Source organism: Aricia agestis, chromosome 10 (genome assembly GCF_905147365.1).
Source record: "Aricia agestis chromosome 10, ilAriAges1.1, whole genome shotgun sequence".
Lineage (NCBI taxonomy): Eukaryota > Metazoa > Arthropoda > Insecta > Lepidoptera > Lycaenidae > Aricia > Aricia agestis.
The window spans coordinates 8,673,806-8,694,475 of NC_056415.1; the positions used below are offsets into that span (position 1 = coordinate 8,673,806).

At 35.5% G+C, this 20,670-nt stretch overlaps 3 protein-coding genes across 5 annotated transcripts; 1 reads left to right on the top strand and 2 right to left on the bottom strand.

Annotated features, from left to right (window-relative positions):
• Positions 1–566: 566 nt before the first annotated feature.
• LOC121731075 (tRNA-dihydrouridine(20a/20b) synthase [NAD(P)+]-like) lies at positions 567–14,947 on the bottom strand. Of its 3 annotated transcripts, none has more exons than XM_042120408.1 (3): positions 14,710–14,947; positions 13,498–14,548; positions 567–596 (listed from the first exon to the last, which is right to left on the bottom strand). In XM_042120408.1, the coding sequence occupies exons 1-2, from the start codon at positions 14,829–14,831 to the stop codon at positions 13,498–13,500; spliced, it is 1,173 nt and encodes a 390-aa protein (XP_041976342.1). In that variant the 5' UTR covers positions 14,832–14,947; the 3' UTR covers positions 567–596. The 3 variants fall into 3 exon arrangements, with proteins under 3 accessions (XP_041976342.1, XP_041976341.1, XP_041976340.1); XM_042120407.1 differs by lacking the exon at positions 567–596 and adding an exon at positions 7,570–7,585 and having other exon boundaries at positions 13,493–14,548; XM_042120406.1 differs by lacking the exon at positions 567–596 and having other exon boundaries at positions 13,380–14,548.
• Positions 14,948–17,535: 2,588 nt separating this feature from the next.
• LOC121731076 (programmed cell death protein 2) lies at positions 17,536–19,518 on the top strand. Its single transcript, XM_042120410.1, has 6 exons — positions 17,536–17,809; positions 17,886–18,065; positions 18,206–18,364; positions 18,462–18,557; positions 18,628–18,927; positions 19,324–19,518. The coding sequence occupies exons 1-6, from the start codon at positions 17,630–17,632 to the stop codon at positions 19,474–19,476; spliced, it is 1,068 nt and encodes a 355-aa protein (XP_041976344.1). The 5' UTR covers positions 17,536–17,629; the 3' UTR covers positions 19,477–19,518.
• Positions 19,464–20,282, bottom strand: LOC121731077 (transmembrane protein 242). The gene is made up of 4 exons (XM_042120411.1): positions 20,166–20,282; positions 19,994–20,095; positions 19,748–19,884; positions 19,464–19,668 (listed from the first exon to the last, which is right to left on the bottom strand). The coding sequence occupies exons 1-4, from the start codon at positions 20,197–20,199 to the stop codon at positions 19,531–19,533; spliced, it is 411 nt and encodes a 136-aa protein (XP_041976345.1). The 5' UTR covers positions 20,200–20,282; the 3' UTR covers positions 19,464–19,530.
• Between the last annotated feature and the right edge of the window lie 388 nt (positions 20,283–20,670).

Here is a 20,670-nt window from a genome sequence, read left to right on the forward strand (position 1 = left end):
ACTTTCCGATTTCAGGAATGCGTTCGATTTTTTGAAAGCCTTCAACTATTCATGTAAATATTTCGTTCGAGACTCGTTTTATATAGTATTTAAATATTTTGTTAAAATTATTACTGTCGAACCATTAAATAGCTTGTAACGATATTGTAAAAATCTACCTATAGGACATTCGGATACATATAAGTACAATACCTTACATATGGTACACAAGAATAAGCAATACTGAATAACTGATACGTTACTAGTAATTTTGGCTACTGTATTTATTAATAGTATGAATTTATATGTAACGCCTTTGGGTAAAGTATCGCAGCGACATATAATCACTGTAAAGGCCTGTAATTTTGTACACTTTGAACAACAATTATTTTACAACACCAAAACAATTAAAACAGGAGTAAAATTTATGACCGAAGTTTTAATTTTCCTCCCCAATCCTTGTGTCCCCTTTTAGGCCGTGTTCAAACCAAACTGATTGTCAGCCGCCGAATGTGAGCAGGATCACTGTGAGCCCCAATGTGAACGTAATAACAAAAAATTAAAACCGACTTCCAGGGTAAAAACAATAATAATTTATAATGAACAAAAAAGTTTTAAATAATTTAATAATTCTTACTCTTTGATGTGCCTTAGGCATAATTCTCCTAAGCCTGTCGTGTCGTCGTGTTCTCTAATGGCGCATCCACACATGCCGCCGACATATACCGCCGGGTTTGCCGCCGGCTTTGAGCCTGCCTTGCAACCAAAGCCGGTGGCATGTGTGGTTAGCCGGCGGCCGGGCCGCCGACCGTGCCGCCGGTTTATACCGGCTTATGCCGGCGGCATGTGTGGATACAGCATAACGTGCTCGTTAATAAGTTATCGTCGACGGAAATTTAAAAACGTCTTCATATATTTCCATACATTGTACTTCCCTATGCTATCGTTTTACCGCGGACGTCCACGATATTACCGCCACGTCCAAAATTATAAAAGCGTACATTAGAAGAAAAAACTGGTTGTTTCTTTCATTTGTTATTTGATAGATAGTAGATACGTACTTATGTCAAAGTTTACTACTTAAAAATTATAGACAGATACGTCAAACAATGTTTGATGCATAATATTCAATTGAAAAAATTCGTGAAAATGAATGTTAATCTTATAATTCTTGTAATATTTATTACTTTTTTTTCGTAATTTATTCAAATAGTGTGATTATTTGCAAAAAAAACCCACCAAACTGCTAATCTCGCGAGATCTCGAAATTGGCGAGATCTCTCGGTATTGTAGTCATAAACTCGCGGGATCTCGCTTGAGCCCCAATCTCGCGAGATTTGCATTCCCTAGTCTCTACCTAGGGAACCTTTCGTCTCAAGTTATTACGTAAGTTATTATCATATCAATATTAAAAATCTTTTACATTTTAAATAAATAAATCTAGATAGAGATATGTTGTTTTTGATGGAATTCTCCTTTTCTAGATCTACAAAAAAAGCTCGCTATGGAATATGTCTATCCTTGAAGGTGAACTTGCTATGCTTATATTTATTTTAAGATTTTAGAAAATTGGTTATGTATAATGCGGTAAATTGTACTTAGAAATTATGCTGAAGTTAGCTGCTACCGACAAAAAAATTATGAGGATTGAATACAGAAATAGTTACGCGTCTGTGTGTCCCAAAAAAACAGGAGTTCTCAGTATATCTCACGAATTTAATTATCAGATCACCACTTTCGTAAGCATCATAGAATAACTTACTACTTAGTAAGCATTGTACCAAATGCGGGTTGTTGTATAGTGTTATATATGTCGGATCGTCGAGCGGTATTAGAAATGATTCAATGACTGTGGAATAACATTGCATTCATCCTCCATGTGTGTTGTGGGCGTACATTAGGTGCTGAAATCAAGCTATGATTAGCCAGATATCGTCAGATTTGGAGCCGATGGGTTTGGGAGCATCCACCGTACTTCCCGACATTCTTAACGATCCGGGCATTTTTCAGATGATGGTTGTCACCTATCAAAATGTCCATTGTCAGTTAGACAGCGTCACTCAAAACCCCATCCGGTAGCGGTAATGGCCGCTCCAACAGATAACATACATTATGAAACTTATCTCAAAATAAGTTGCCAATAGACAAGTTAATCGCGCACGCCGTTACGGCCGTCCTGTATATCACACGTCCTCGTGTGTCCTATCTCCAAGTCAGAAACCAACAAAATGAACACTTTATGCTCCTTTACTATACGCTCGGCCAAACTGACCATACTGGATTCTTATAATTCAACAACATCTTGTCTGTCATGATAAAACTTTTCAAAATAAATCAACTGTGATAAACAACTCAACATAAATAATAAGTAATGTTGGTGCATTACTTATTGCGTACCAAAAATGTCTTATGCCACTCAGGCTGCATTTGCCACACAGGCTACAGTTGTCACACAGGCTATTCTACACAGGCTCCATTTGCCACACAGGCAAACATTGCCACGCAGGCTACCATTGCCACACAGGCCACCTTTTGCCACAAATGCCAACCTTGCCACTCGGGCCAACTTTCCTCATAATAGGCCCACTTTACTACAAAAGCTATCTTTGCCACCAATGGCACCTTTGCCATACAGGTATTTATTAACTTTGATGAAAACAAAATACAAATCTCTAGTTTCAACATAATAAAGTTTTTCTGTTTGACGCCGTTACGGTGCGTCCTGACTCGTCCTGACGTATACCAGAGTTACACCATCATGTTCAATATAATAATGTTATGTCAAAACTTCGATTTGCATGCCTCAAACATAGAAAAGCTCAATAATTTTAATTAACTGCGTCAGTATTCACAGTGTGATTAAGAGAATACACCAGGGGCTAGAGAAATGAAAAAAAAGTACGTGTAATATGTATAGCTGTCTCCCTTACCTCAAGCCTATACCGCAGAACGCGATAGAGACAACTGCAGAAAATCAACGATTCGTTGTCCACTGATTCCTTCTCCAAAACTTAACCGATTTAAGTACTTTTTTCTTTAAAGATTAAAGAAAGGTTTAAGCTGTGTTCCTATGTTTTTTTTTTTTGTATAATCTAGCCAAATCTGTTTTCTGGATGTTTGAACACAGCAGAAAAATCTGGCCATTTTTTTGGGTTTTGGAACGTTCATATCTTATTTTATTTTGTACGGTTTCGATACCTGAAAACTCAGTATGAATTTTAGTAACGCTATCAAAACTATTCCTATCTGAACATTCGATTAACACGTATGTAACCCATTTTGCCAAAATCATATCATCGCCTCGTTTGATCCATTCGTGATCTTTACATCCTTTAAACACTCATTACTCAGATAGTATTTCCAAAAGCCCTTCTATGATAAGTTAAAGCTATCAATAATTCTTTCTGCAACCGAACTCTAATATCAATTTCAATCGTAAATGCTAGGGAGTAAATAAATTTTAGTTGCATTCATGGATCTACTGCAATTACAATCTGTTCCACAGATAACGATCGCCATTATCTCATAAGTACACCAAAGAAACGCGTAGCATAATATTATAAAAAGATGCACTTTCCGACGTCAGCATTTCCTCTAGGTAATTTGTGCATAGTTGCAGCATGAATCTTAACATAATTTTATATTTTCATGTTTTTATACCAGCAAAGCTATTTCACGTTAACCATGAGGCTTTTACACGCATCCATAATATTATAGCGAGCCCGCGATCTACTCTTCGAAAGATCCGGGTTTTTAGGAAATATCAAAATATCTTATCAATCGATCTCTTATTAATCTCGCATAGATTTTGAGTAATATTTAGTTTCACAAAGCAACTCGATCATTTGCCTTTAATGCATTTCGAAATTTATGCTTTCAAAGATCGTTTTCATTATCTCCAATATTAAAAAAAAATTGACCTGAAAATTTTCACCATCCGTTCCGGGTAAACCCCCTTCTGATGTCGGATCGTCGAGCGGTATTAGAAACTGATTCAATGACTGTGGAATAACATTGCATTCATCCTCCATGGTTGTGGGCGTACATTAGGTGCTGAAATCAAGCTGTGATTAACCAGATATCGTCAGATTTGGAGCTGATGGGTTTGGAAGCATCCACCGTACTTCCCGACATTCTAAAGGTGGCTTTCGGATCTTTGCCGCGAGCGACCGCGACCGACGAAAATTCAAACGAAATCCCACTTTATGACATAGGCGATAGGTTTCATTTTACTCTAACAACTAGCTTTTACGCCGCCGCCGGCGGCAGCGTGGGTCGCCACCAAAATGTCAGTAGAAAATGACACTTATATTCTATGTCATAAAGTAGCATTTTATTTGAATTTTCACCGGTCGCGGTCGCTCGCGGCAAAGATCCGAAAGCCACCTTTAGCGATCCGGGCATTTTTCAGATGATGGTTGTCACCTATCAAAATGTCCATTTCCAGTTAGACAGCGTCACTCAAAACCCCATCCGGTACTGGCCGCTCCAACAGATAACATACATTTTGAAACTTATCTCAAAATAAGTTGCCAATAGACAAGTTAATCGCGCACGCCGTTATATATATTGTTACGGTACATGGTATACGGACACGTGGTGCGCAAGTACATACTCGAACCTTCTAGGAAGGTCCAATGTTTGTTTACGTGTTTACCCTTTATTTGTTAGCGTGTTTGAATTTAGACCTTATGACTAAGTCCATAAGGTCTAAATTAAATTCAACTTACTGCACTTATCGCAAGGACGGCAGTTTTATTGTAGTACATTCCCGAGCCTCCTAGAAATTTCCCACGGTTGTTTACTTGTTTACGTGAATCGGGAAATTTCTGGAATTCGTCTCGCCATATAAAAAGAGCCGCAGGCGGGCCCGGCAAGTCAGTTCAATCTGAGCGACCTTCAAGGCGACATCAAGTGATCAATAGTGAGTGAACCAGTGAAACCTGCGACTTGGCTACGACCTAGGACAGTGATAGTGCTTAGTGATTGGACCTAGTGATTAGTGTTCGGACTTAGTGCTAAGTGTTGTGACCTAGTGTTTAGTACAGTGTTAATAAAGTCTTCAAGAGAGTCACCAGGTCTTTCTCTCCAAATCCTCGAACCCTAGCACGTAACAATATATAAACACTACCGCAACAATAGAGTTTTGAAAATCAGTCAACAAACGGTGGAACAATAACTTAATCAAAGGCTTTGATAGTAATGTTTTTTCATGGCATTATTGATGATGATTAGTATAATTGACACATTGACATAATATGCTTTTAGTTGTTGAAACCCTCAGTTTAAATAGAAATCTTTGGTTGAAACAACGCCGAAATTACCTAACATGTATCTATAAGGATCACCATTATACTTGTATAATGGAGATCAGTGATAAGGATTCAGAAAGAAGGAGTTCTATACAGGACCTTCTGAACCGGGGATACTTCAACTCAAATTCTTTTTTTTTTTGGTAGCCTAGTCTTGAAATCCTTCAGAAAACCGTAAAATCACTATATGTTTCTATAGAAATTTCAAGCAGTCCGGTCGATTTCTCATGGATCGTATCATCAGACCACTACTTTGGTGATGATGTTACCGGAATCGGGCTACATCTCATATACAACAACAAAAGAATTTTGTTCTTCCTCAAATTACACTTTAGAAGGTTCTACTCTAACAAGACCATCTTAATTCTCCACGTAGAGCATGCCTATATGCTTCGTTACGTTACGTATTCGTACTTACAAGCACTGATATTGAATTTTACAAGTATATCACATCCCTAGATGGACGGCAAAGCAGGATAATGTGTGGGCTACGTCATTTCGCAGTCCTGCACGGCGGACTGCAAAGCAGGATAGTAAATGGGCCACTTTACTATTATTATAACTTTTAGAATTTATTATTTTCACAATGCACTTAATTACCAATTAGCGAGCGAAGCGAGCTCTAGTATATCCCACAACCTGTACATTTTGCGGTACACTTTATGGTCCATTTTCATTGGTCGTTAACTCGTTCGTTATACAGCATGCGGGCAGTCCCCGCAGACGAGCTAACGACCAATGAAAGTTACAAGTCGATACGCGTTCGTTACACCGCCTGCGGGGATTGCCCGCATGCTTTATACCGACCGTAATATCGACCAATGAAATTCATCGGTCGATATACAGCTTGCGGGACGCGAGTTGCCACGTTTCCGACAGTTCCCAATGGCCGCCATACTACTGGCCATAACGCGAAGAGCCGAAATTTCGCGGCGTAATTTTCGTTGCGGAACGCGCGCGTGAGTATTTAAAATTCTCAGATATAATGTGTGCGTTAACGATTTGGAGTTAAGGTTTGATTTGCTATATTCGGTTTTGATAATTCCGTCGCGTATCTAAGGGGGATATTACATTATCATTTATATTGGATCATTTCTATGATCATATATATGATCCAATATATATGATCATTTGATCATATCTGCATATTACATTATCATATTTCATAGATCCTATTTAACGTCATATGTAGTTTCAATAGCCAATGGAGAGCGCTAACGCTGACAGGTATTGACGTCAGGGTTACTAGATCTCAGAGAATTCGATTTGTCAAAAGACATCGTCATTTTTAATATGGCTTGTTTTTTTTTTATTTCAGCAAGATTATCCAAGTACTTATTTCTAATTAGAAAAAAAAATACATTACATTATTTGAAACATATTAACGAATAAGAAATTAAAAACTCTTTTTTATATTAAATAACTGGCAGCACCTATTTCTATGACTGTATTGGATCCAATCTCTCAGCAAATGTCAAAAATCTATGATCAAGGAAGAAATGAATCATATTATGTGATGTCTTTATTACATTATCCAATATCATTGACTCAATGATCTCGGATCCAATATATATGATAATCTAATTGCTATACAAAACATTACAAACATACGCGGCGTAAACGCGGCGGAATTTATGTCGGCGTAATTCAGCCTAGTGTGCTTAGACACATACTGTAGTCTGTAACAAATGATTTTATGTCTAGTACCTTGAAATCAGATTGTTGTTCCATGGCAAGAACGTCTGTAACTGGCGACGAACACAAGAGGTTCTCCCCAGCCCTGCGGGCCCTATCGACCAATGAAAATGAGCCATAATTAGGGAGATCGCAGACGACAGACTTTTTGTGCGATCGAGTCTGCGGCTCCAATACAGTCGGCATGGCCGCGCCCGCGCTCCCTTATGGAAAAACTATCACACCTGTGGATTTGTGATTTAACACAGTAATTTTTATTAATATGTAGATGTGTTTAAATCATCATTCATCAGTCAGCCAAGGTTTTTTATATGTAGATATTATGTCATCATCAGTCAGTCAAGGGGTGATGACGCGAGTCCTCACAAGCTCGGTTTTTAGCTAGTAAATAAAAAGTCTATACTCTATTCGTGATGCACGGCTCGTGAAAGTTGGAATGTATCTGGGACAGGGAAGTACAGCTCAGCTCCACCGAGAAAGTTTTGATGCAATTTCAAACGTTCTTAGGTACTTACTGGATTATTGTTTAGATTTTCAAATTTTTATCCACTCATCGGTCAAAAAACGTGAACTCTCTAATGGAAATAACTAATAATTATAATAGATGAAAGAACTAAACGTTTCATAATAGGTACTTAGTTATTTAATTGACATAATATTATCATTTTTTCTTGAGACAAAATATACAGGGTGTAACAAAAATAAGTGATAATACTTTAGGGTGTGTACGTGTTCCTTGTAGAGAGTTCACTGTGAAAGTAGCAGCGCTGAACGACCAAAATTTTTTTCACTTTTGTATGGGGAAACTCGTGACGCTCGGGCCCTTTCCCATACAAGTGAAAAAAAAAATTCGTCTTTCAGAGCTGCTACTTTCACAGTGAACTCTCTACAAGGAACACACCCTAAAGTATTATCACTTATTTTTGTTACACGCTGAATATACATAGGTAATTTTATAGAGGATGTGTAAAACAGAGTGATAATAAACTTTAGGGTGTGTATTAGTCCCCTGTATTGACTGTGAAAGTAGCAGAGCTGAAAGAGTAACGTTTTTTAGGGTTCCGTAGTCCGTACCCAAAGGGTAAAAACGGGACCCTATTACTGAGACTTCGATGACTATCCGTCAGTCCGTCTGTCTCCAGGCTGTAACTCAAGAACGGTAATGGATAGAGAATAGAAATTTTCACAAAATATAGTGTACTAGATGACGCCCGCAACTCCGTTGCGAAAAAATTTGTTTATCGTGCGCGAACCGTACATATTTCCGGGGTGAAAAGTATCCAATGTCCTTTCCCGGGTCTCAAAGTATCTCCATGCCAAATTTCAGCAAAATCGGTTCAGCAGTTTGGGCGTGAAGAGGTAACAGACAGACAGACAAACAGACAGACAGACAGACACACTTTCGCATTTATAATATTAGTATGGATTTCTGTTGCCGCTATAACAAATACTAAAAAACAAAATAAATTAAATATTTAAGGGGGGCTCCCATACAACAAACGTGATTTTTCAAACATTTTTTGGTGGGTTTCAATGATGGCAACAGGTAGGAACATGAAGTGTAGGTAGGTCGCGGTGTCTAGGCACAGGGCGTAGATTCTGGGGGCGCAAGAATGGCCAGACCCTGAGAGGGCTATACATAGCATTGCTCTGGGTACCTATGACATCTAAAAAAAAGGGCGCAGTTATAATGCACAACAATGCCGTAAAAAGGGCTATTTACGGCACTGTTTCTTCGCTCCTATTAGTCTTAGCGTGATAAAATATAGCCTGTAGCCTTCCTCGATAAATGGGCTATCTTACACTGAAAAAATCATCAAAATCCGTTGCGTAGTTTTAAAGATTAAAGGGAAGAAAGGGACATGAGGGGAAAAAAGCGACTTTGTTAGGGTTACGTAGCCAAATGGCAAAAAACGGAACGAGAGAGACTCTTCCAAAGTGATAAAATATGCATACCCCCCCCCCCCCCCATCCCCTCTTACTTCTAAAGTAGGGGCATGATAAGTCTAAAAAAAATATATGATGTACTTACATTACTACAAAAACTACCAACGAAAATTGGTTCGAACGAGATCTAGCCAATAGTTTTTTTATACGTCATAAATAGTAAACCTTAATTTAACTTTTATTAAATTAACTGAAATCCATACTAATATTATAAATGCGAAAGTATCTCTGTCTGTCTGTCTGTCTGTCTCGCTTTCACGCCAAAACTACTGAACCGATTGCAATGAAATTTTGTACACAGTTATTCTAGAGTCTGAGAAAGGACATAGGCTACATTTTGATGTGGGAAAATATCTTATTTCCATGAAAATATCGATGAAAATGAATTCGCATTGCGCGTGGCCAGCGCTCATCCCGGGGGTCCTGGGTTCGAGACCCGCAGGCGGAACAAAAAGTTTTAAATGTGCCTGGGTCTTGGATGTGTATTAAAACAAAATTTCAAAAATCTTAAATATATTTTATGTATAATATTATAAAAAATCCAGGAATATATCGATGCAATGAACATTTTAGTTTTAATACGATTCAACAGATGGCGTTTTATTTTTTACTTCATTGTAAAATAGAACAAATCATACTTATTAGTTATTATGTTTTTGTTTATAGTTTTTAATACGTTAGAATATTATGTTTAATAATATTATCACTTGGTATAATAATAATCAATCTATCTTATCTTATAGAACTCCTACTGCATTTCTAATATATGTGACAAGTTGACGACAGAAGGCGCTCTAAAATAAAGGAGTTCAAGTGTACCGTGTAGAAAATATATCAATGCAATCAACATTTTAATCTAATATATGAAAACAGATGGCGTTTTAATTTTTACTTAAATATATTTTATGTATAATATTATAAAAAATCCAGAAATATATCGATGCAATGAATATTTTAGTTCTAATACGAATCAACAGATGGCGTTTTATTTTTTACTTCATTGTAACATAGAACTAATCATACTTATTAGTTACTAGCTGTTGCCCGCGACTTCGTCCGCGTGGACTTCAGTTTATAAAGCGCGATGTCAACAAAATTGGTGTCAAAAGCTTTTATAAAAAAACCCCTGGTACCCCTTAAATCAATACAGCAGTGCAGTGTGCACACAATAAGTATTTCATTTTTTTATATTAAACTTCATATTTTATGCCAAATTTTAAAGCTTATTTAGCCCCCCATCATTGATAGGTTTAAGGTTACGTCACTGCAAAGATAAAGTACCGAGTTATTTAATACCGTAGAATCGAAACAATCGAAAAAAATCGAAACTTAAATATAAGATGATACCACCTCTTATAGAAAGACTTTTGAGCAAGCGTCAGCGCGATGTAGAAGACGCACGGCGGCATCTATTATGGATTTTTGGATTTTGGAATTTGAACAAATTTACGCATTTTCACCCCCTGACAACCCTTTTTTCCAGTAAAAAAAGTAGCCTATGTCCTTTCTCAGGCTTTAGACTATCTGTATACAAAATTTCATTACAATCGGTTTCGGTAGTTTTGGCGTTTGGCGTGAAAGCGAGACTGACAGACAGACAGAGATACTTTCGCATTTATAATATTAGTATAGATTATGTGCACACTGCACAGCTGTTTTTGGGTATTTTGATTAATTAAGGGCCGCGCTACACCGGAATGGCTGCGGCGAGGCGAGCACTTTCAGCGCTGCCATTCCGGTGTAGCGCGGCCCTAAGAGGGGTACCACTTACCAGGGTTTTAAAAAGTTTTTAAATTTGACACAAATTTTGTTGACACCGCGCGCTATAAACTAAAGTCCACGCGGACGAAGTCGCGGGCAACAGCTAGTATGAAAATAAATCAAAACCCTCTTAATTTCATAAAAATAAACCTTATCGTTGCTGCGGAACCCTTCATGGGCGAGTCCAACTCGCACTTGGCCGGTTTTTCTGGTATGCATTCGGTTAATTAGCGGAGTTACCTAGTGTGCTGAAAAATTTTTCTGATGTGCATTTAATAATATCCCATTTTAATTGAGTATTAAAAAATATATATTATTGATTTTTTAATGTAAGTATTTTAAAACCTTATCTATACATCTATACATATTACAAATAACATAAATAATAAATATAATAAATATAAAATAAATAAAATTGGAGTGTCTGTTTGTAATATTAAAAGAACCGTTTTTCGTCATGTCTGTCTGTTTGTCTGTCTGTCCGTCCGTATGTCACAGCCACTTTCCTCCGAAACTATAAGACTTATACCATTTAAAATTGGTAAGTAGATGTAGTCTGTAAACCGCATTAAGATTTTGATACAAAAATGGAAAAATTATTAGAAATTTTAGGGGTCCCCATAGGTTCAACTGAAACAATTTTTTTTTTTCATCTAAGCTATACGTGTGGTGTATCTATGGATAGGTCTTCAAAAATCATATTGAGGTTTCTCATGTCATTTTTTTCTAACCTGAATAGTTTGCGAGAGAGACTCTTCCAAAGTGGTAAAATGCGGAACCCTTCATGGGCGAGTCCAACTCGCACTTGGCCGCTTTTTTTTTAATATGTATAGGACGTAATACGTATAGATAATAAAAATTAATTAAAATAAATAATCGGGGGGGAATAATATAGCTTATACATCAGAATAACACATAGGCTACAATTTTAACCGACTTTCAAAATGGGGGAGGTGTTATGTTCGTTTTCTTATATTCAACGATTACTCCGCTGTTTGTTAACCGATTTTCAAATTTTTTCTTTTGGTAGGTATATAGGGTATCATCCCAATTTGGTATTATATTCACAAAAGTGGTGATCTGATGAAGGATCCATAAGTAATCGAGGGAACTTCTCAAAATAATAAATATATAGGGAAACATGTGGTGACTTCGGTTTCGTGAGAAGTATTCTAGCATATGCTACCAACAAATAAGATTTTGCACCGAGGTAAACCGGGTATACCAACGAATACTATACTCACAAGGAGGGGTATACCATGGTTCGGAAGGTGCTGAGAGAACTCCTGATTCTTTATAGATACAAGTTTGGGAGTGTCGGCGTTGTTTTAAGAACGTAAAGCACATGCTACTATGCAAATTACATTCATCATCATCATCATCATCACTACTATATTATACCATGCATCGTCCCATGATTATGAGCCTATTATGACCCTGTTATTGGTACTTTTCATAGACTTTAAGATCGAGACTCGAGTTTGTCAAGCGATAATTAAAAAAAATCTACTTATACTTGATACAATGATATTATATGAAAAATGTAGAATATCATTGACTTAATATTATAAACCTTTAAGAGTATGTTTGCTTGAACGCGCTTATCTCAGGAACTACAGGTCCGATTTAAAAACTTATTTCAGTGTTAGATAGCTCATTAATCGAGTAAGGCTACAGGCTATAATATGTATAGCCTGTAGCCTTACTCGATAAATAATATAGTGTGTAACAAAAATAAGTGATAATACTTTAGGGTGTGTACGTGTTCCTTGTAGAGAGTTCACTGTGAAAGTAGCAGCTCTGAAAGACGAATTTTTTTTTCACTTTTGTATGGGCAATGGCCCGAGCGTCACGAGTTTCCCCATACAAAAGTGAAAAAAAAATTTGGTATTTCAGCGCTGTTACTTTCACACTGAACTCGCTACAAGGAACACGTACACACCCTAAAGTATTATCACTTATTTTTGTTACATCCTGTATAATATTATCACGCTAAGACTAATACGACCGAAGAAACTCAGGAAAATGTGGGAAAAATGGGGGAAATATTAGAAAGGGTTTATCTCACTAACTACTGGAGCAATTTTTATGGCAATATTTGGCCATATATAGAGTAGACCACGTGAAGGGACGTGAAAGGTGTATTTTTTATGGGAAAATGTACAGTTTCCGTAAAATTCCTAATTTACGTGGGAGAAGCCGCGCGGGACATCTAGTACTTAATAAATTGTTATGTAGAGTTATAGACGCTTAATTATTATGAAACTGGCAAAATTATAAATGTGAAAGTGTGTCTCTCTGTTTATCTGTCAGTTACCTCTTCACACCCAAATCGCTGAACCGATTTTGTTGATATTTGGTATGGAGACATCTTGTATCCCGGGAAAGTGTACAGGTTCGCAGCGCGATATACGAATTTAGCGCAACGGAGTTGTGGGCATGGTCAAGTAATATCCTGAACTTACGCGTGTCTAGATAGGTAAATGAAAATTCTAATAAATTCGTTTATTAAGCCAAGCAAGCTTAAAGCTGCCTGCTCAGTACTCGGCCCTACGTCAAATGTTTTTGTAGAGCTAAGACCATTTATACACTTTACAGCTCCCGATTCCTCTAAGGTTGCAAGCGGACTAAAGATTCTTGATAGATAATAATATCAAAATGTTCTCATGTAAAGATTAAAAATCATTCAATATAGTAAATCTTTAATTTGTGCACTAGAAATATAAATAATATTGTCAGCTAAATGAAAAACATATTTGCTATTTCTTCCAGCAGTTGATGGTTTAAGTATAAAGAATTATTATCATAATGTTTCAGCAAACATGTTTGTTTCCATATAATCCAAGGAATCACTTTCCTCCAAAAATGAGCTAAAATATTTGCCATCAGTTTTGTCACAGTCGTACCTATTACATATACAATAGCAAGTACTTTTTCCGCACCCTCTACATTTTTTCCCATGTTGGGATGTTATACCTTCATCAAACTCACATTTTATAAAGTTTCCCAACGAATGTTCGTAATCTGGTGTAGTATGGTCATTCAAAATATTCATCTTCAAATATTCGTCTACACTCTCAAACGTACTGAGGCAATTAAATTCCTGTCTTTCGGGCTTTGTGAGTATTTTTTCTAGCATAAAAACTAAATGGTGATGGTAACATTGGAATGTGATGTGATCATTACTCTTATTTTTTAGGTCCATCCATAATTTAATGCAGGTTTGAGGAGTTTTTGTGCTTCCATCAAAGAGGGCTGGATTTGTCAATAGCCCGCTAGCAGCCATTACACCATTACATTTTACAGCAGAATAAAGGTCATCTGCATCTTTTAAAGTCTTCACACCTCCGTTAACAATAATTGGCACTTGAACACTGGCACATACTTCCCTGAGAGCATCTACATTAACTTTTTCTCCACTTTTTTGTGATGGCGTCCTGCCATGAACTGTAATAAAATCCACTCCACAGCTTTGTAGTTGATGACATAGTTCTATAGTTTTCTTTATATCCTGTAGTATTCTTATTTTAACAGACACACTAAAATGTGATGGCAAATTATTTCTTACACCTAATACTAAGTCCTGTATGATATCAGGCTTCGACAGTAATGAGCAGCCATATCCATCTTTCATGGCCCACCTCTGTGGACATCCACAATTCAAATCCACGCCATTCGCATATGGATGCACTAACTTTGAGGCGTCCAAAAAGTCGTTAGCGTTATTTGCCGCAAATTGAACAATTAAAGGAGAATCTGTATCTGTTGTTAAAAATTCATTATATCTGGCTTTTGAATTTTGACAAAACGAGTCTGCCAATATCATTGGCGTAAAACACAAATCGACCCCATAACTAAAAGTAAAATGTATTGATAATTTTTCATATGAAACTGGCTGTACAACAAAAAACTAACCTAAAATTATTACATTTTTTAATATGAGAAAAAGAATTATAGAAATAATGTTATAGCGAAAACCTTACTATTATTAATTATTTTGTCTTTTTACACTTACTTTTTAACGAGTGTGCGAAATTGTACTCGGCTATATCGCACCATCGGTGCGCATACTTTCAAATATTCATTTTTATTCTTAACTTGCAGAAATAAATCTTTGAGAGAGATTTCTTGTGACATTTAATTTTTTTGCCTTTTTTAAATACCAACAATTAAATTTTACTGCAATATTCCGTAAGTTCCGCACCAATTCCGTACCGTATTCGGTATTGTGTTTAATAAATAATTTTTTGACATAAGGACTGATAACCTCAGATTCTTCTTCTTCTCCAACATTCCAGTGTTTAGGTAGGTATTTCATTGACATAAGAATTAAGAAACTAAATGTTTGCCGCGGCACCTGTCCAAGACCAAAAAATGTATAGTCTGTCAAGAAAGTCATGACAGGCGGGAAAATTTTCAAATGAAATAAAAAATAAGAGAACTTTATTACTTCGAGATAAAAATGTGCAAGGTGACAATATTTAAAATGTAATAAGCGTTCTCTGTGAAAATACAAAGAAAAAAATACATCTTTTAAGCGTGATTACGTTCAGAAAATTTTTCCGCCTGTCATGACTTTCTTGACGCACTGTAAGGCTCGTGCCTTGTGCCTTGTGGGCTGTGGCCCGCATGAAAAAAAGGACCATTGCTAATTTAAAGTGCCAGAAACAAAAAAAAATGTCCGTCATTTGTCAAGTTTCGAAAAAGAGGAACCGTGTTGCCAACTTAGTGGAATTTCCACTAGATCTGGTAGTTTAGACGGACCTTTCGGCGGGAAAATTTTGGTTTTATAGTTTGTGCGTTCTAAGTTGATATGGGTGACAGTTTTCATGTTCCTTGCTACGGGTTTTTTTTACAAGAAAACAAAAAAAATCAAAATGTAATAAATTATATTCCATCTGCAAAAACAAATGTTTCCTGTAATTATTGTAAATGAATAAAAATGAAAAGATGCTAAATACTAAGTAATTAATAAAAATTATAAATATTAACTGTGAAATAGGAGTATAAAATTATTATTACGAAAACATTTGAAAAAAGTCATATGCATGAAACGGAACTTATGTCAATAGAGATTGACTATGTTGAATCGAAATCAAATCGATAAAAAAGGTCGGCCATCTTAAATCGCCGGCACCGCTGAAAGGTCAGTACGAAATCAATAATTTCGATTGCAATTCCTGCAAGTCCTCGGGTTCATTTCTCTGGATATAAGTTCATTTTTAAAAATGCTTTAAACGAACATGGAGGAGTGGCAATAGTTATTAGGAATTCTATAAAATTGCCATAACTATAGAAACAGGTATAGGTTCCATTACAATCCTTTGCATTTACAGTCCACCTAGAAGCAAAATTAATAAAACAAAATTAAAAAGAATAATTAACAATCTTCCTAAACCTATTATCATATCGGGTGATTTTAACGCCCATCACATAGCTTTCGGTTGTACAACAAATAATACAAGAGGACGAGTCTTGTATGAAGTTATTGATGAATATAATTTATGTATTTTAAATACAGGTTGTGCTACTACAGTAGGCAGACCAAACAATAACACTTCTGCAATTGATGTTACACTAGTGAGTCCAGAGTTGGCTCCCTATTGTGTATGGCATGTCGGTGACGATCCGTTGGGAAGTTATCACTTCCCAACTTTTACAAAACTTAATACTTCTCCTATGCAATATGACATGAATAAAACTGTAAATAAGTATCTTTTCAAAAAAGCTAACTGGGATAAGTTCTTTAATATGTCTAAAGATTTATTTCAAGATTTTCAATATAATTTACAAAATCCTTTAGAAAGTTATAATCATTTCTGTGATCTACTAAACACTTTAAGAAATGAATGTGTTCCAAAAATTATAATAACTAATTCATCTAAAAAAATTTAAAAAAGGGTACCTGCTCCGTGGTGGAATGATATTTGTGATAGGGCTGTAAAGGATTGTAGAGAAGCTTTGGAAAAATATAGGAAAAATTTAAGTATGGAAAATTATATAAACTATAAGAGATTAGATGCACTCAAAAAAAGGATTATAAAAGAGGAAAAGAGAAAAAGTTGGCAAAATTTATGCTCTACATTTAATAGATACACCCGTCACAAATATTTGGAATTTTATCAAAAATATAAGCGTGTAGATTCTAGCATAAATAGGAAATGTGATAGTTTTGTACCAGAATTTTGTTTCCAGCTCCTAATAAATTAAAAAAAAAAAAGAATTCTACAAAAAACTAGTAACAATATATGCTAGTAATCTGTGATACTAGTAATCTGTGGAAAGACCTGTGGTGGACCTGTGTGCAGCGTTGCCAGAATGTTACTTTTGTAACATTTTACGTTACTTTTGACCCTTGCATGTTACATTCATGTGACATGACTACAGATGTTACTTTTACGTTACTTTTGGTAATTGAAAAAAAAAGATTTTTGAAACCAAAAATGTGTAAACGAAACACACTTAGTTTTATTGAGTTTTGTCGTTACAGCTGACAATGCTTTGAATGAACGTGGCGAAAAAAGCAACAAACGCTGCCATCATACAAAAACAAATTTTTGATAGTTCTCCTTTATCAGCAGCGCCCCCGGCCCCCGGCAGCGGCCACGAGTTTTTTTTGTATAAGAGCTATATAATAACATATATTATATTTTCATTTTAATAGGTATATAAATAATTTTAATAATAAAATAATTATACGGAATCCAAAAAATCACTTCATCACATGTATAGTAATTATAAGTAATACGAAATGTTACTTTTCCCCTCAAAATGTTACTTTTCGCATGACAATAAGTAACTTTCGAACATACAGCTCTGGCAACACTGCCTGTGTGTGGGGTTCTCGGCTCTCGCATGTTGTTTTCCCCATTATTTTTTTATTTTTCCAAACAAGAAAATTATTGTTTACGTGCCGTAATTTATAACATGATAAAATGTCAGCTAAAGCAATTGATATTGGATTCTTAGAAGAAAAAAGTGCTTGGCAGCTGCATCCTCGTTTTTTTCCTAGCAAAGTTGGTGGTAAGCCAGCATGGTTAGATTTAAATAACTTACCTAATCCATCGGAATTAACATGCAGTAAATGTGAAAACCCTCTTATATTTTTGTGTCAGGTAAATTCATAATAATGACAACAACTTTACAACCTCGTAAGAATTATGAACTAACAGGCGCTTCTACTCTTTTTAGGTTTATGCTCCGTACGAAGATAGAGAAGACTGCTTTCATCGAACGTTATTTATATTCATCTGTAGAAATGGCTCCTGTTGTCAACCAAATAGTGCAAATAACATAAAAGTGTTTCGTAGTCAACTGGCTCGTAGAAATGATTACTATTCTTATGAACCATATAAAGAAATAGAATCTGAGGTAAGTAACAAATATAGTTCGTTCTCCAGTCTAAAGTAAGACTTGAGAATGAACTTCTGCTAACTAGATTCTTACAAATTTAACTAAAATATGCCTGTTGAATCATAATTTCATTGTAATAAAAAATGTTATCTATATAGGTATTTCCTATGGAGAAATGGTCTAAACACTGCATACTGTGCGGCAATAAAGCACCATCTCATTGCTCAAAATGTAAGAAAGTTTACTATTGCAGTAGAAAACATCAAATTCTAGATTGGCAGAAGGGGCATAAAGAAAAATGTGAAGACATTCAACAGGTTAGTAAAAATAATTATTTGTACTTAATTATTATTACGACACACCAAAAAACTTTAAACATGCTTAATGCTTATCAATAATTATTTCTTTTTTTAGGGTAAGGAAAATGTAGCTAGTCATTTTACAGTGACCGAAACCGGAAAGTCGGTTTTATTTAAGGAATGGGAACTAATAGTGGACGAAGAGGATGATGTATGTTATTTACTTATTAAATTAATTTTGTAAGTCAAAACATCATAGTTAAACTTGCTTATTCTTCTAGGAAGACCCAGCAGAAGTAAATGTAGACAATGAAATGGATAAATTAAAAAAGATGATTGCAGAGAAAAAAGCTGGAACATTGAGTAATGTAAGCGAAGCTGAGTTGGAGCAGTATGCTAAACCTATACCAGAGGACAAAGTTTTTAATAAATTTTCTAAAAGGGTTGCAAGGCACCCAGACCAAGTGTTGAGGTACGACAAGGGTGGTGTTCCACTGTGGATCACCAGTGACAAAAGCAACAGTATAGTTCATATCCCAAACTGTCAATACTGTGGTGGAGAAAGGCAATTTGAGTTTCAAGTGAGTTGTTATTTACAGAATAAAATCCCACTTGCATTCAGTTTACAGTGAATCTTTTGAAAGTTTTTAAGCTATAGGTACTCTTATTATCTATGAATATTAAAAACTAAGGAATCGTAACTCCCATACTATTAACGTTTTAAATTTGGTTCCTTTTGATCTGTCATGTAACATCAGCCTAGTACCGCTCAAGGTCACCTAAATATTGCAAATGTATTGAAATGTGTACCTAAGGTACACTTTTTTGACAAGTATTGTGGAGCATGTTTTTTGACAGAGTTACTTTTCCTTAGTTTTTATTATTCATTCTTATTATGATATCTGATCTAATGGCCAGCTGCAAACTCAAAGTAAATTGAATTTATTTATATTCATAGTCAATATTGCTTGTTTCAGATTATGCCTCAACTTCTTAATTACATCAATGTTGGAATTGAGTTTAACAGCATTGACTGGGGTGTCATAGTGGTGTACACATGTAAAACTAGCTGTAACGGAGAACCTGCATATAAAGAAGAATATGTAATCAAACAAGATTTAAGTAACTAATGTTTTGTTATTACCTAAAATAAACATTATCATAATTTTGTACATAAATTTCTATTATCCCTTCTTTCCATAGTCTTCTGACAAATATGTAAGAAGATCATTTAATCCAGTAAATTCTGTTCTTGATCGTGGTGGATCATTTTTAGGTACAACTGGCAATATGCTACCCATTTTTATTCTGAAGTCCTTGAGCTAAACGAAAAAAAAAGTAAATGTTAAATCATTGACAACTAAATGTTGAGTAACTAAAACGGTTTATGATACCACTTACATCTTTGGCGCCAGATAGTTTCCAAATTCCATAACAAATACATGAAGTGCCAGCTATAGCATAAACTGTGCCCCAGCCGAGGGCCCGTAAAGCAAGAATTGCCCCAGCATCTGCTAATTCTACACTGCTGTGTATGCCTTGAATGATACAAAATTGTTTGAGTTATAGAAACTATAATGATCAAGAATTAATTAAAATCATTCATCAAATTCATAACCTAGTAAATTTTGAAATTTTTTTACCAACCTTTATTGAAATATTTAGGATCAGCTTTCTTAGCTGCAGAAAGTGTCGTGCCGAAGCCTACAACAGCCGAAATACCAGCTACTGAGGCCAAAAACGCACCAGCTACAAAATAAAAATGTTATTCTAATTTTGTAATTTGATTGCTAAGATATTAAATCATCAAGAATTTGACCTTTGATTCTGTCAAGACGCTCTTTATCAGCCATTTAGATTATTTAAACAATATTTTCCGTAACTTAAATCAATTTATCCATTTTAATTGTATATTTATTCCTTGAAATTCCTCTTCAAAAATTTTAAACATTTTATTAGAATCTGTCAAATTCAGTGTTACCACCTCTCAAAAATATTTATCCCTAAATTGGTGTCAAAAACCCATAAAATCGCCTTAATTTTTCTGTTTTCCCCCTAAAATCTGTATATATATATAAAAATGGATTTTCAATTATGTTAGTAACGCTAAAACTCGAAAACGGCTGAACGGATTGGGCTAATTTTAGTTAAATATTTCATCTTCATCTGAAGATTCAGATGTTTTGAAGTCGTACATCTTATTATGTATTGAATAAATTCAACATTTTATTTGTTGGATTAAATGTTGCACAAGTGACATCATTACGATTTAATGTAAATCGGACCATCAGTATTGCCGCCAGTCACCACAGAGTGGTCATAGA